Consider the following 16,115-nt stretch of genomic DNA (forward strand, 5'->3'; position numbering starts at 1 on the left):
TGGGACCCCGGGGGGCATTGGGAGCAGCATGGCCAGCAGGTCGAGGGAGGGGATCCTCCCCTCTGCTCTGCCCTGGTGAGGCCACTTCTGCGGTGCTGTGTCCAGTGCTGGGCTCCCCAGTTCCACAGAGACAGGGAACAGCTGGGACAGGGCCAGCAGAGGCTACGAGGACGATGAGGGGACGGGAGCGTCTCCCTGATGAGGACAGGCTGAGGGGTCTGGGGCTGTTCAGCCTGGACAGGACAGAGGGGAATCCCATCAATACACACAAATACCTTAAGGGAAAGTCATGAGGACAGGGCCAGGCTCTTTGGTGCCCAGCGACAGGACAAGGGGCAACGGGCACACGCTGCAACACGGGGAGTTCCACCTGAACGTGAGGAGAAACGTCTTTACCGTGAGGGTGCCGGAGCGCTGGGACGGGCTGCCCAGAGAGGCGGTGGGGTCTCCTGCTCTGGAGACATCCAAACCCACCTGGACGTGGATCTATGCAACCTGCTCTGGGAGACCCTGCTTGAGCAGGGGGGTGGGCCGGGTGATCTCCAGAGGTCCCTCCAGCCCCCACCAGTCTGGGATTTAATTCCCATTTTTCCTAGGAAACCGGTACCAATCTTGCAGTAAATGGCAAGTAACTGCAGGTGGCTCCTTCCCCTGTCACCACCAGAAAGCTTTACTTCGCCAAAACACTTCAGCCCTTATTCTCATTTTTAAAGGCATTTTGGAATGATCGCACCCAGCAACCAAAGCGCAGCCGCCACGCTGCTCGGAGCCACGTGCCTGGCTGTAACGAAGCTACCAGGGAGGCCCTGGCCTGGGTGACACGGCGGGCACGTGGCCCTGCCAGAGGCAGATCGGTAAAGGCCCAGCAGAGCCTCCCAGTAGGTGCCCAACAGCAGAGCACGTAGCACACTCTGAGCCCCTGGTCATTCTACAAGTGTTTATTTACATATTTTACAGCAAATCAAAACTTAGTAAAGTGCAGTTAAAAGAAAACAGCCTGGGGCCCTGGGAACTTTCACACGTTCAGTCCTTGGCTGCATTGCTTTTCCCCTTGGGGCAGAGGTGGTCAGGCAGCATCTGCCTGTCAAAGGAGTAGTGGAAGTAGCGGTAGATCTCCTCTGCCTTCTGCGGGCTGACCTGGGCAGCGGCGGCGATGTCGCAGGGGGAGCTGTAAGAGACCACAGTAGGAGGGCACCTGACCTGCAGCTCTGCGGAGCGCAGTGGAGGATGCCAGGACAAAAGGGGAAACTGCCAGTGAGCAAGAAGCGTCAAGAGAGCAACAGGACCAGCCCGAGCTGCCGGTGATCTCCCCTCCTCAGGCCCCTGAGGGCGGTGAGCACTCCAGACTAAGCAAGCCTAAGAAAACTGCAGTGAAAACAGGGAACACCACGACAAGGGAAAGGAAAAGGTATGGCAGTAGGGGGGACGGTAGACGCAGAGCTCGTGTCATTGCCCTGCTCTGCTTGAAGAGACTGAGAAATGCATGAAGAACAGGACAGGGGAGCGCCAGCAGCAACAGAGAGGTGTACAAAGGGTCTCCCTAAGCAACCGCCCTGGCAGGAGGTCCCGGGTGAGACAGGAGGCCTGAAAGCACTTGTCACACATCTTTGCTGTTACCTGTTGGCCATCTTCTTCACAGAGCCAAAGTGATGGCACATGTTGAGAGCAGCCAGGTAGCTGAGGTTAGGAATAGTCAAGTAGAAGTTGAGCATTTCCTGTCTGTGACCCTCCACCTCCGTTGGCACACGAATGGCAGCATTTTTTCCTTGTTCCACCAAAGCCAGGTCTTTCAGCAAACCAGCAGTTTCCTCTTGGCAAGAGCTGAAAAGAATCTGAACCCCAGCCTGGACCAAGGCTGAGAGCATGCTGTCGTAGTACTGTGTCCTCTGGAAAAATCGTGACATTTCTCCTGCAGAGTGAAAATACAGAAAAACTCACTGAGATTTAAGTGCTAAATTACTGTGAAAATCTAATATGAATCACTCACAAAACAAAATGGTTCAAAGATCACCTGCTTTGAGAACTTGCAACAAAAAACATAAGGGAGAACACCACAGGGAAAGGAAACAAGTAAAGGTCACAGGGGCAAGACTTGGTTACATGAGAGGTACAGTTTAGGAATTAACACAGAAATTGCAAATGAAATGTCATTAGGACATCGGATTGAGAGGAACACAGGATAAGTGATGAATGACAGGACAGACTGAATCAGAAGAGGTTTAGTAAAGCTATAGAAGTAACAATGAACTTGAACACTGTCAAATAAGAAACCAGCAGCACTCCAGAAACAGCATAATGAGAAAAACTGGACAACACCAATGAAAATGAATGACACCTTCAGCAGCAGGGTAAAAAGGCAGCTCAAACGCAATCCCCTGATCTATAGCCCCTTCTGAGCAGCTACATCGTCAGTGATCAATTCTATCGTTTCCACATCTGAACTATCAATTAATTAAATTTATGTCACAAAAACAAAGCTGCGTCCACAACTTGATTTCAACAGTGGTGTTTTATAGCCCAGAGCGTCTGTCATTTAACTGGAATGGTGAGCTCTAGTTGAAGCAGGTGCAAGCAAGACCTCTCCATTATTTTCTAGATGGCACTGAGAATAGGCAGCGTTAGTAAAATCATTTGATTGCATAATTTGGATTTTAGTTTTAAAACAAATGGCTGGTCCAGACTATATAAATTAATGAAATAATCTTGAATTTTCCACAAATGTTTAATCAAGTCAGGAGCTGCTCTTGAGACTCCTCTGTTCCGTGTGCTGTGACACGAGGCAATAGCTCAAACGCAGCCTTCCCAAAGCAACTCGGTGTCGGAGTGCCCTTTTTTTTCTAAAATATTTTATTCAGCTCATCTTTTGCTTGTTCAAGCAGCAGTCATTACGTGGTTTGGCCTCTGCAGTTTGGAGGTAGGCTTAATATGCGGGGTGCTGTGCTCAGGCCAGCTGCCGTTCTCACTGGTTCTAAACCTCTTAGCTTGCTGCTCGAAAAAAGTATTTTTCCGGAGTCCGCTATTATTTTAGTGCTGAGCACAGGTAAGATTGTGCTTGTTCCTTTTTTCTACTATTCTCACCTTCTTTGTTCAAATAATCTTGAAGTTGGCGTATTCTTGCACATATTAATAGGTCAGTTAATAACGTTTGAGTTAACTTGCTTTGCCCTCCCTCAGTAATTAGTAAGCAGCGTATCCCTCTGGCTCTGGCTGTGTATTTCTGCCTATATTAAAAGGCCCTCAAAAGCAGAACAAATCTTAACGCTCAGCTTATTAATGTAATACTCCTACAGAGGGTGAAATGCAGGTTTTCAATCTACTTTCCATCCTGTATTATACACAAAGCCAGTGTAGCCAGTGCAAGCCTTGAGCAGAGACCAGCGCGTCCCCGTGCTGCCCCAGGCTGGTAACACCCACCTGTTTTAATTCTGTCCTTTTCCACAATCACACATATTCTCTTAAACATGTTCTGCAGGCACTGGATCCGCTGGGTGACTTTATTCCTGTTCACATAGTTCACTAAGTCTGACAGAAACGTCCTCTCCACCGCCATGCAGTTGCTTACAATGTAATCACTGCTGCTCAGCGAGCAAACCTGCACCTTTACTCCGTGAACTGCCTTCAAGGAAGAAATCACCTCCGCTCCAGAGGAGATCTCACGACTGTCTACCAGAATACAGAGCGAAGGCTTTTTCTCCAGAGGGTCACATGAAAACAGAGCTGGAGCTGAAGAGGGGTTTGTGGAAGCAGAATGAGATGGGACTGAAGTGCTCCTACAGGTGTTCTTCAAAGAACTTTCCACCTGTAAATATTGAGAATCACAGTATTTCTAACTGATCGCAGAAGCATAAGGCCAAAGAACAACATGGGTGAAAAAAAGTTTTCAAATACCTATAGCTTAATAAAAAAAAATAAATACACTTTGTTCCAGTTTATTTTTTAAATCAAATTAATAGAATCTAAAAAGTATTTCTGAATATTGCAAAACTTATTAACACTTTAATCCCCTATAAAGTCTTCCAAACTCCAATGACGAAAGCATGCAGCCTTCACTAATAAGTTCAACAAAACCCGAATACTATACATGGTAGACGTCAGCGTACGAGATCAGGAACCCAGCCTCCAAGTGTGAATGTGTTACTTCAGGACACTGAACAAGTATTTTGCAACTACAAAACCCAGAGAATTAGTGGACGCTCTCTGCTATTCAAAACAGATCCATACTCCTCCACGACTGTCAGAATCAAGGTAGTATCTAATGCCCCCATTTTTGTTTCCCGACCACTAATAATACTCGCCAGGTTACCCTGTGAGTACAAAAGCTTCCGATACCAAAGAAAAGGGAGCTACCTAACGCGGTAGAAGCAGCCTGGACCTGCTCCCTTACCACCAGAAGCACGCTCGCTCGCTGCTGTATTGCTGACAGCCCTCGAAACAGCAGCGCGATGGGCCGGATTCCCACCGGCTGGGATTCTTTAGCAAAACGTGAGGGGCAAGGTCCTTGGTTTTGAGTTAACACCAACCTCACTGCGAGCCTGGAGAGCCTCCTTCCCTGCATCAGAACTGGCGACAGCTGGTGGAAAGCACGTGCTCCTGACTTGGTCTGGGTGAAAATCCAGCATTTCCGATACTGAAGCTTTCAAGCTGAGAATCATCTTGCTCTTATCCTCAACAGCCTGGTGAACAATGACTTCCCCAGCAAGTCTTCTGGGCTGCGCAGAAGAGGCTGAAGGCAGTGACTTGGGTACCTGAGCATCTTCCTGTTCTGCCCTGAAAGAGTCTGTTTTCACAGGCTTCTCATTGCTGACACTTATTTCTTCCCCGCTGGAATCGCTGACAACAATAATTCGGGACGGTTTCTTCTTTGGCACTGGGACAGAACAGTCCTCTTTCATTCCAGCCTGGTTTAAGTTTTTTCTGCGGCGAGTGAGGTATTGTTTTCTTCCACTAGTGAAACTCTCATCATTTAGGAGATCAAAATTAACACACACTTCCTCCTCGCTAGATTCACTTTTGCAAGTTTCCTCTTCCACCTCTCCAACACAGAAACTGTCTTCTTCATAAGACTGGTCTTGCTCAGGAATCTGGGGCAGGGGGGAAACCCAAAGTTAGTTTTGAAATACGGTAACGATGTTGCTCCTCCACTCCATAAAGGCACTTTGCTTACCCAACCCACCCTATGCACGAGTCCTGCGGGGCCTAAGGGGCTTCTCACACCTTGAGAACCTCCGCGCTGAGCACGTTCTGCAGTTCCTCAGCTACTGCCCCGCAAGGCCCAGCACATGTAGCTGTGCTGGAACACACATACACTCAGTTGGGCCCATGGCTTCTCACCAGAAAGATTTTAAAGGGAATATTACTTGTAGCATCACAACAGAAGCAAGACTTGCTCGCTAATACTGCTACCACACAGCTTGGGATGCCCGCAGGAGTATCTCCTTTGCGCGTGTCTGCACAGGCGGAAGGACCGAACCGCCACACTGGCCCACTGGGTCGCAGGTTTGCACTGAGGCAGACCCCGCACCCTACACCACACGCACAAGGCTTGCTGACAGAAGCACTTCATGATGCCTTTGCAATGTGTAAAATGAAATGGAAGTTCAAGCTTTGTGTTTTCAGCAGCACTCTGCCTCAGCTGAAACAACAACAAAACCGACATCATAAGCTGAGGCTGCTTGGAAATCGAGCCTTATGAATTCTTCTTATCTGCTTGCAAATAATCAGTGAGCACAACCTGCATTTTTTCATGGTAATGAAAAAAAAAGTGATTTACCCTTTTCATCCAATACAGATCTCCACTTTCTTGTGCTGAAGGTGATATAGAAAACAGGAATACAAGGTACAGGGGGAAAAAAAAAATGTGGAGAGGGGATAAGGAATGATCCTGAATATCTGTTTTTCCAATTCTACTTAGGTTCTTAGTTTTCCAAGGCAAAATAATTCTTTCAAGGGAAAACTGAAGTAGCTAAAAACTGCTCTACAAGTGACTTATGTCACGTGACATACAAAGAGTTCAGAGTAAAACAGAAGCCAGAAGATAGATCTTGTAGATCATCTCAGCTGAGCACCATGCAGCGTTCATGTTGAGGGGGAGCACAGCCAGGTGTGATAGGAACTGAACTGAGCCAGGAGCAGGCAGGAGAAGAAGTTATCATTTTGAAAACAGCTCCGTCACGATCATACATTCACTGGCCCTTTTATGAGTAGGCAGGATTTGTGCGTAACAATACGGTGCGTAATAGGGCAAGAAAGTGGCTAAGGATCCGCTTTGGAGAGTCCCTCATGCTCAGTGGTTACCCCATGCAGCAGGGGCACAACTAACATCTGGGGTCCACGGAAAGGGTCAGCCCCAGTAACGCTGGCGACACTGGACAGCAAGAGGCACCCTGCCAGAGAGTGCTGAGGAGCAGCAACAAGCACCGTTAAATATACTACTTTATTTTCTCATAAACATTTCCAAACTTGCGTTTCAGGAGCTAACCTAGTTTCTAGAGAAAATGTGATCTCTTGGCACTGCGGCTTCTCTGGCAGCAAGAGCACACGGCAATCTGACATACAACTGGGTAACGGGCAGCGGTGCCAAGACAGAGAGATTTTCTCCAGCAATACACCCAAACTGCTCCACATCTGCATGGGGCTTGTTTGATTCACCAAACTGGGAAGTCGGTTAAGAGACTGGAAACATCACACGCTGGGTGAGAGGACTCTTCCTCGGAAGATGTCAGTCAGCATCCTTTGGGACAGCGGAAGGCAGCAGGGACGGGGAGGTCAGCTTCCAACCCTGGAGCATCTGCAGTGTTACACTGATCAACAGTGGTCACTGTAACAGCTCTGCTCTTCAGTGAGAAGACAACTAGGGACTGGGATGCTTTTGCTTCAGACTGGCTGACAGCCTCTCTCTGGCTGAGGAATGGGGTGGGGGTGCTTCTATCAAAGCATAAGTGTCTGCACACTTTAACTTAAAAATCAAAATTAAGTCAAAAGTAATTTGTTGGAACTTATTATTTATCAGCAATAGGCCGCAAGCTACACTTCAGAGTAGGACTAGAACCTAAATACAGTCACACATGACCAGTTGCATGAGGACGGCTGTCATTTCCTTTTGTACCTGAGAGAAAATCGTCATGTTGAATTCACGATGAACCATTTTGTATCTGTTGCCAAGAGCTGGGCTACGCACAGATTTCAGGTAAACTCCTTTCATCTCAGAGTCTGAATCAAAACAAGACAGAATATAGGATTATTAAGGATATGATTTTAAATTCATTAATATAGAACACATGATGGAACAATAAGTAATTCCTTTATAGTGTCCCAAAAACCTGTATTTCAAAAACCAAAAATTTTCAGTTCTCCAGACATCTATGAAAATCCCAAAGCAAAGGACTGGGTCTACCCTGCTCGCCGTCCTGAACGCTGCCACATAGGTGGTTTTCTCAGCGGGCAGAGCTCTGGAGGCCCATAGCAGGGAGAAGGGCCACACTGCCACAGGAAACCCACATCACTCCCGTTTCCATGTTTTAAGTCTCTCCCAGAACAGATGCAAAAACTGGTTTCAGGAACTGTGTGAGAAAGGGATGGGTTTACTGAAGCCCACACAGGATCTTACAGAGAACAACTCAATGTCAGTGGAGAAGGAAAATCCTCAGCAACACCTAGGAATTTTAAATATTCCAGGGAAGGACAAGGTTCATAAGCACAGGGGTAAGTAAACCATCTTGGCCAAAAAACAGCAGTACCTTCTCAGCTGTGACAGTGTCAACACTGTAATTTTATCTATTGTTATTTAATATCACGTTTTAGGTTTCTCTGTAACAGAAGACCTGAAGGAATCAGAAATTTCTAAGTGAAATGGAAAACTGTGTTTCTGTTCAGTGATGATGGAGCATTGATGCTTCATAAGAGGTGACAGTCCTCAAAGAACTGACTCCAGCCAGCCCAAAGCTATCACACAGTAGAGACTCCAGTGAGGAACATAGTACATAAGAAACCCATGCGAATAAAAAACCAGAAAAGGTAAAAAGAGATAATGGAAAGCACTCGATTTATCACAGCTGAGGAGGTTACTGCTTACTAGCTGACACATTAGCTGGCAAAACGGCCGTGCCTCTCCCACACCACTTGCTAAGCAACACTCTATCTTAAAACCATAAACAACTCTCCTCACTCACTGTTTAACACTTGTGTGACCTCTGCATCATCGTTCAAGAACTGAGCAAGTGAAGAGTTCAGCTCATCCTCTGCATCATCACTCTCATCAGATGAAACAGCATCTTCATCTTGCTGGGACAGCTCAGCTTCTTCATCTAAAAACTGCCTTGCTGCATTCTAAAAAAGCGAAAAAATCCAAACAAAATTTTAGTTAGAAGCTGGCTCCCAGTTAACTAATGTTACATATGAGACCTCTGATTAAATCAGTTCGTGACTCTGAACATCAGCTGTCTAGGTCGTCACAGCTACTAGGCTTCTGGCTTTGAAAAGAGGTGAAGGAAAGCACGCGCGGGTCAGTGACACACAGGCCAGCGCACAAACGCCTGTCCCACCAGCACAGAAGAGTGAAGCTGGTGTCCATTTCAAAGCACTGGCCAAAGCAACCACAGCGTGTAGCACTGTTTACACCCAAGCTAGTTAGTAGTACGGGCAGAGTTTATTAACACGCTGTAGCTAAGCTACCCAAAAATATTAGGTTAATTTGTAACTTACAAATCTAGTTTTACTCTTTTTATTTGCTTTCAGAAATCTGTTCTGATTTCGCAGTGCTGGATTACTCTGAACCCAAGTCCACTAGAAGCTTCAGATACAGACTTCACACTGGTTTGTCCTTCTCTGTTTAGGATTTAGAATTGTTTCATTAATTCATCAGACAATGCCAACTCCTTATGGAGAAATGGTCATGTCATGTTTCAGGGAAGATGAAACACTCACACATGAACTGCAGTCCAGGAGACACGACACAAACCTTGGTACTAAGTTCCAAGAATGCACATGGAAACAAAACAAATGAATTCAGGAAATTGTTTTCTCAGAGACAGTTTATATTAAGCTAACTCTGTCACTTATAGTTTCAGCTATAAAGTACTAAAGTAAAACACGAAAACCCCCTAGAAGCATTATGTATCCCAATTACTCTAGAAGAATGATTTGTTTGCCTTATTTTTACTAAAAAGCACAAAGCTGTAAATTTTAGATGTGTACACGAAAGACTAGGACATTTTGTGCTACAGTAAGTGACACCGCTGATTTTCAGATTTTCCTAAGTCTTTTAATTATTTGCTTATATCAATTAGTAAACCTTAATTACAGGCTTTATTAGTAGTTCCTTTTCTAGAACAGTTTTGATTATTGTGAAACACACTGGAGGTTACCTGTTTACAGGAAAGAACTCTCAATGCTATTGCCAATTAATCTTAATCCTGTGATTAAGACTATGTGGGGGACTTCACAACTAGTGAAGGACTACGGAGAGGACAAACCCTGTGGTGTAAAAGCGCTGTGACACCAGAAACTAACAGGCAGGAGTCTGGTCACACTTGGGAAACAATAAATTACCAGGTTCTTAAATTCCTTATTGAGTCTCCGAATTCAGTGCCAGCAGCTATTTTGGTCACCTTGGGACTTTTCATAGTCTCAGTTAATCTAACTGCAGATCACTGCTGCACTTACAGCTCCATTACCTGTACTTCTGTACACTGAACACCGTAACAGGCGGTGGGCTGATCAAAATGATTTTGATGTCTTGGATCATCTGTAGACCTGAAATTCTGACATATTCATCATTATGGATATTTAGCTAAGATGATACGTGAAGGAAGAGTAGAATTTCGTAAGTATACACACTCCCTTTCCATGAACCTTTTGGTCTCACATTAAAAAAATAAAAATTGAAAAATGGATTTTTCATCTACCTCATTCTTTCTATTCCAGAACACAAAATACTGATACTATAGGAAAGTCTCCATCTCCACATCAATGTATATTTAAGAGCTTTTCAATTTACTATGAATACAGGATTCTGGCCCTACATCCTCTCCTGCATCCATTCCTGATGCAGCGACAGATTAAAATGTAAAATGCTAAGTTAAGAATTAAGCTTTTGGGGCGAGGGACCATTGCTATCTTAACATGTTCAAAGTTGAAACCATTAGCATAAGTGGTAAATTCATATGATCAAGTATCCTAATAGCATAAATTCTGGACAAGAAACCAAGCTTCCCGAGTCTGACTAATCTTTGAGTATCTTCTACTTGCAATGTAAATTGTTATTTTCCTTCAGAAGATTATTATGCAGGGCCCTGCAGATTCCTCTGAGAGCCAGGCAACGGATGTGAGGGTTCAGGTCATTACCCAGTGTTTCAAGATTTCATCTCAAATGTCTGCAATAAACTTGAGTGAAATAGCAACAAGCCTCAACCCTCCTAAACCATGTCTTAAAAACAAACAACTGCCCCGCTGCAGGCCTACTATAATACAGTTGTACCATGAGTGCCTACAAAGGCCATAAAATAGACAGGAGCTCCATTTTTTAGACCATAAAATACATACAGGCTCCAGAACAAGTAATTTAATGACACCGTAATTTTTTGTCTGGCATTTTCTTTTTTTTTTAATTTAAATATATAGACAAATTAGAAAATATTTTCAGTTCATTCTTGCAGTTTGAACACAAAGTAGAATCTCACCAAGTCTCTTTCTGTCTCCTTTTTGGTTTTGTTTTGTAACACACTGCTTGTGTTCACAGACACATTCTTCTGAGCTAGATTTTGCAATGTTGCAAACGTCCACTTACACACACACACGTATGACAAAGCACAGCCATTATCCACATTGCCACCTGAATGCAAACTGCTCCAAGTACGACCTTCAACATATTAAGAGAGACGTGTCATGTCACATACCTTGTATGTAAATTTGCTATTGACCTTCTGCTGTTTTGTATTTCTCAGCTGTTTTTTGCTACAGGTTGCTGAGCTGCTCTTCATGGTCCTACTGGAGTTCTTCTGAAAATCCTTGTCATCATCACTGGACATGTCCGACTACAGGAATATTTAACAAAAACTTCAATGAATAAAACTCAAACAAGCAATACTTTAATTACACAGTCAAACTTCGACATCTGGGTTCTTTTAAGCAGCACCTAATCTTTTTGTGATTGATTTGCTATGGCAAAGTAATGCAATAACCCCAATTATCTTATTAAATACAAAAGAACAGAAAAACATGTTATTTGGAAGAAAAATCAGGTCAAATCTGACAGGAACTCCCCCCCCCCCCCCCCCCCCCCCAATGCAAAGCTTCGTGGAGTAGAAGTTATTTTACTGCCTTTCACAAAGGGAGAGGCTCAGCTCTCCGGCCCATAGCAATACTTCACTGCCAAACAACAACTGTAAAATCATCTTTGGAGACCTGGGGAAGAACTGAAGGCAGGAAAGCAATTACATTTTAATATGCTTCAGGTCAGATGGCATAAAATATTCTTAATAAGAACACTTGCCTACCGACTGGAGAAAGAGTAAATGTTTAAATATATACTCCATAAATGAATTTGCATTATTTTCCTTCTGTCACAATAAAGCACTTACTAACCACATTAAGTGGCTGTCGACGTTTCCTGACGGCACGAATTGGCGATTCAAAATCACTATTATTCGTGACCTATGTAAACAGAACATAAGTATAATTGCAAAGAGGATTTTTGTTTTGGTGTTTGACTTCATTTTGCTTCTCTCATCTTTTTGTTGTTTTTTTTCCTCCCTCTCTTTCCAAGACTCACATCAGGAGACTTCAAAACATTCTTTTTTTTCCTATTTTTTCTCCGGAAAACGATCTCTTCTTCACTCTCACTGCTGGTTCCTACAGAAAAAATAGTAAACAACATTCACAAGAAAATGCATTTTTCACAATACAATATTGCTATAACTGAGCAGTCAAAATCTGTCTCTTATAAAAGTACCTACAAAGGACATTACTTATGGATCTGTGGCAAATATTGTTCCCTTTAGCCTTGTTAATCAAAATAAATAACCTCCAGCTGAGACGTACAATAAATCCTACTTCCCTGGGGAGTCTCTTGAGTGGAAGTGATTACCCCTGGCAGTGCAGATACAGAAAAAGGGAGGTGAAAAATGAAACCAAGAGAAAAAGCCCTTAAAAGTTGAATAAGAGTTGTGCTTCTGGAAGCATCTTGTAACAACATACCGTTTGGGTGCACTGAGGAACTCCCTAAAAAGTCCTCTTTCCTATTCCTCATCCAGCTACAGCCTTTTTTGTTCTTACAGAGGACTGCGTTTATGAAACACAAGGTCTCCCTTCTTGCTCTGCATGGCCAGGCTCCCGTTCCGCCAGGCAGCCCCTGGGCCTGGTGCAGCCGATACGCTGCCCACGATGACCCCCTTCCTCCCCCAAAGCAGGGGTTAACCGCAGCTACAGCACCCTGGCTTATTTTTAACTCTCTTTCTTGGGGAGTATGGCAGGGTAGGGTGGGATAGAGAGTTGGTTCTAATTAAATCAGTCAAAGCTTTGAATTTCTTGAAGGAAAAGCACAAAAATCCCAAACATTCCACTTCTAAAATAACATCTTTAAATAGCAGTAACTATTATTTCAACAACACACACTATCCAGGGAGGTTTTCAAGACCTGACTGGACAAAGCCCTCAACAGCCAGACCAAAGTTCACTCTCAAACCTGCAATTCTAAGACAGCAACCTGTTTCTTTTTGTGGTTTTGTTTCGGGGGGGGGGGGGGGGGGGGGGGGGGGGGGGGCGGGGGGGCGGGGGGCGGGTTTGGGTGTTTTTTTAATAACTATTTTTCATTACACAGATTACAATTTTTGAATTCAGCAAACTAACTTATCAATTTGAGGGTGTGATGATTCAGGAAGAAAGGCAGTATTCAACAATAATCTTCAGAAATCATGATGCCTATCAGACAAATTCAAAGAGAAGGAAAAAAAGATGCTTTAACCATCAAAAGGACTGTTTATGCTTTGTTTCGGTGTTTAAGGACGGTAACAAAATCATTCAGAAAAATTCAGTTGTGCCCTATGAATCAGGCCAAGTACTATGAAGCCTGAATTATTCTGAAAGTAATTCAAGGTTATTCAGAGATAAATACAACAAAGGGTGTGAACGTGATCTGTAAGTGACCTATGGGTGAAGAACAACGTTCATTTATATATTGGTAATATCTGAATATGAAATATTTACGGTACATTGGTGCTAAACCAGAAAAAAACAGAAGAGCAGAGAATAGGGAGGAAATAAAAATAGAACAAAGCCTACAAGCAGTGCACATTTTTAAGAAAATCTGGGTTTGTGCTGAAGTTATAATCAGAAAATTTTAAACATAAGTCAGTTATCATGCAACTAAACTGAAGAAATCCATCAGCAGAGTTTCTGTTCCTCAGGAAGAAAGCAAGAAGGTGTGGATTCAGTGACTGACATGCAACAGATCCAGAAAAGTTTAAGAAAGGGATTTGAAGGCAGCTCTAGCTCACACAATTGTGTCTCACACGGCTGCACTGTTAGAACTTGTGAAGAGGTACAAGAGGTTTAAATCCAAGTACTTCCTCCAGTACACACGCACTCACTTCAGCCTCAACTGGCTAAGCTTGTATGCCGGGTTAAGATCCAGGAAAGTCTCCTCATTGACCCAGCTTCTAGTATTACAATCATTATTCCCTTTTCCTTTCATCCTTCCCACCTAAGTCATAAAACCAAATTGAGGATCCAAAAGATACTGGATTCTATTTATTTAAACAAGAAGGTATGAACTAACTGCACCACTGAACTCCCTACCTTTAGCAGGAGTCACAGGTGAACTAAGAAGGTTGGTCTCTTCCAGGTTTTCAGTTCTTCCTAAAGGGCAATCAAGTGCCTCAAAAGCTGAACTTGCAAAGTTCTGCCTGCGTGGGCTTTTATTTACTATATCTGTAAGAGGCACCTCTAGAATTTCCTCCCTGGCACTAAGAGAAGACAGCCATAGGAATTCTTCTGATAGCTTCAATATTCATAACCTTTTTACCTGTTGGAGTAGAAAGTGCAGAAGCCAAAGCTTCAGGTGATCTGCTTCCCGTTCTGCCTCCTGACTCCAGGAAAGGTACTGCAGCGGTACCACCCTCCGTCCCTTCCCTATCACTCATGCTCCCACTCCGGCACGGCAATAGTGTGGAAAAGTCTCTTTTCTCAGGAGTTCTGCAATCCCGCTTCGGCGATGTTTCAAGTCTGGAGCCATCATTCAATAATTCTTTTCCATCTTGAGTGGATTTCACATCTGCATGACTCCCCGAGGCACTCTTTAATTTTATGCTATTATTAGTATTTGCATTTTCTTCCAAGATTTTGTTATCACACTCTTCGATGGAAAATCCCAGATCAAAGGTAACAGAAAACAGTTCTTGAGAACAGTCGTAAAGACTCTCATTATCCAGAAACAGCTCGCTCACGCTAGTATCACCTGGCATTTCCGTGGCTGTGGTTTTACTGCTTTTTGGCTGCTCCTTGCAGGTTTTGTCAGCACCCACACAGCACACCTCTGAAGGAAACCAGTCGCAGCCTTGCTCTGCAACTGGCCTAACGACACTCTCACCTGAATCTGGCCCGACTACGTGCTTATTGCTCATAGAAAACCTTCCATTATTTGTGCCATAAACGTGTTCATCTTCAAATAAATGCATACTCTTCTGTTCCTCAATAATCACATTGTTCCTGTTAATTTCAAGATCTTCTTTATTTTTTTGAACAAAATACTCATTTGAAGGGTTATTTGTCAGAGTGTGATTTATTGTTGGAGTTTTCTTTTGAATTTCAGTGAATTCTTCATTGTCAAACAGACTATCAAAGCTGTCGTTCCAGTGAAGTTCCTCTTTGGCTTTAACAGCAGCAGCCTTAGGAGATGATACAGTTTTTGAAAAACATGTACTTACAGAATCACACAATTCACTGGTGACTTTCAGTTCAGGATTTTCAAAGAGCAGCAGTGAACGATCAGCTTCTGAGGACACAGGAAAGACTCTGTCCTGCAGTCTCTCTGAATAACTGCCAGAAGTACCTTTTTGAGGAGGACATATTGTTTCTTCATTTCTCATTGTGTTTTCAAAATCACTATTCAAAGAGGGAGGAGATTGTGATAAAAGCCTTCTCACATGGGAAAATTTTTCTTTCAACCATGAAGGCCCCTCAGATGCTGTCACAAGCGCAAAGGAATCCATGTATGATTCAGGAAGATAAAACAAGTCAGAGAACACTGGCGATTTCTCAGCTGTGAAGCCACTATAACCCGAAGCTGCATGGTTTGTCCCCAGTGAGCTACAAGCCTTATCCACAGTTTTGTATTCCTTTATTGCTGCACTTTCATGAATTACATTATTTTCACTGTTGTCACATAGGTCAATAAATGCATTTAAGTCAAACGTCACCTCTAGTTCCTTATCCTTTGGACTGCCCTGGTCAGTATTTTCAGGCAGAGCAAGCCTTCCTGCTGAGTAAGAAGCTGAAGTATTAGTATCCGTAGGCAACACAGGCGCTTCCAAATTTAATCCAGAAGTTCTCTTCAGAGTCTTTGCTTTTGTTACTTTAAATGTGGTAAAAAAGTCACTCCCATCATCATTTGTATCAGGTAGAAAGGGTTTTACCTTTGATCTGTGTGCCATGTCTTTTCTAGATGAGCATGCTTTCTGATCAAATGTGGAGTTGGTCGTCAAAAGATGACTTTTATTCCTTTGAACATTAACGTCTTCGAGATGTAAGTGAGGCCGAATCTCCAGTTCATAGCTGCAATCTCCCTGCTGACAAACACAGTGTAATATTTACTATAAATGCATACAGGCTTACAGAGACCTGTCCTAAGGATATTTAAAAGAAGTTAAAAAGGTCTTCACACTCCGAAAGGTTATTAGAAAGTGGGAGTGCGGTGTGGGGTGGGGTAGGGTGAAGCATTTTGAATTTAAGGTCACAATTTTCATTTGCTAGCAGTAACAGCAAATCCGTGCTTGGGCAGTCAAACCTGAATGTTTTAGGAAGACCACAAGATACCGTGCATGAATAAAGATGGCATTTAGCTGAGCACCACTGCACAGCATTCTGCACTGAGCATCCGTGTCATGCAGTTAAGATGCAGTTCT

The 16,115-nt window shown here is 43.7% G+C and overlaps 1 protein-coding gene across 1 annotated transcript in view; it reads right to left on the bottom strand.

Moving 5' to 3' along the window:
- Positions 1-923: 923 nt before the first annotated feature.
- The window catches only part of FANCM (FA complementation group M), a 44,535-nt gene continuing 29,343 nt past the window's right edge, over positions 924-16,115 (bottom strand). Inside the window, exons 7-16 of the mRNA XM_080397264.1 lie at positions 14,018-15,779; positions 11,768-11,847; positions 11,581-11,649; positions 10,893-11,030; positions 8,169-8,325; positions 7,106-7,209; positions 4,521-5,081; positions 3,415-3,799; positions 1,618-1,909; positions 924-1,168 (exon numbers count right to left, since the gene is read on the bottom strand). Of these exons, the coding sequence (XP_080253390.1) occupies positions 1,024-1,168; positions 1,618-1,909; positions 3,415-3,799; positions 4,521-5,081; positions 7,106-7,209; positions 8,169-8,325; positions 10,893-11,030; positions 11,581-11,649; positions 11,768-11,847; positions 14,018-15,779 (3,693 nt within the window). The 3' untranslated portion in view covers positions 924-1,023. The remainder of the gene's footprint in view (positions 1,169-1,617; positions 1,910-3,414; positions 3,800-4,520; positions 5,082-7,105; positions 7,210-8,168; positions 8,326-10,892; positions 11,031-11,580; positions 11,650-11,767; positions 11,848-14,017; positions 15,780-16,115) is intronic.

Source organism: Falco punctatus (genome assembly GCF_963210335.1).
Source record: "Falco punctatus genome assembly, chromosome: 7".
In the NCBI taxonomy this organism is placed as follows: Eukaryota; Metazoa; Chordata; class Aves; order Falconiformes; family Falconidae; genus Falco; species Falco punctatus.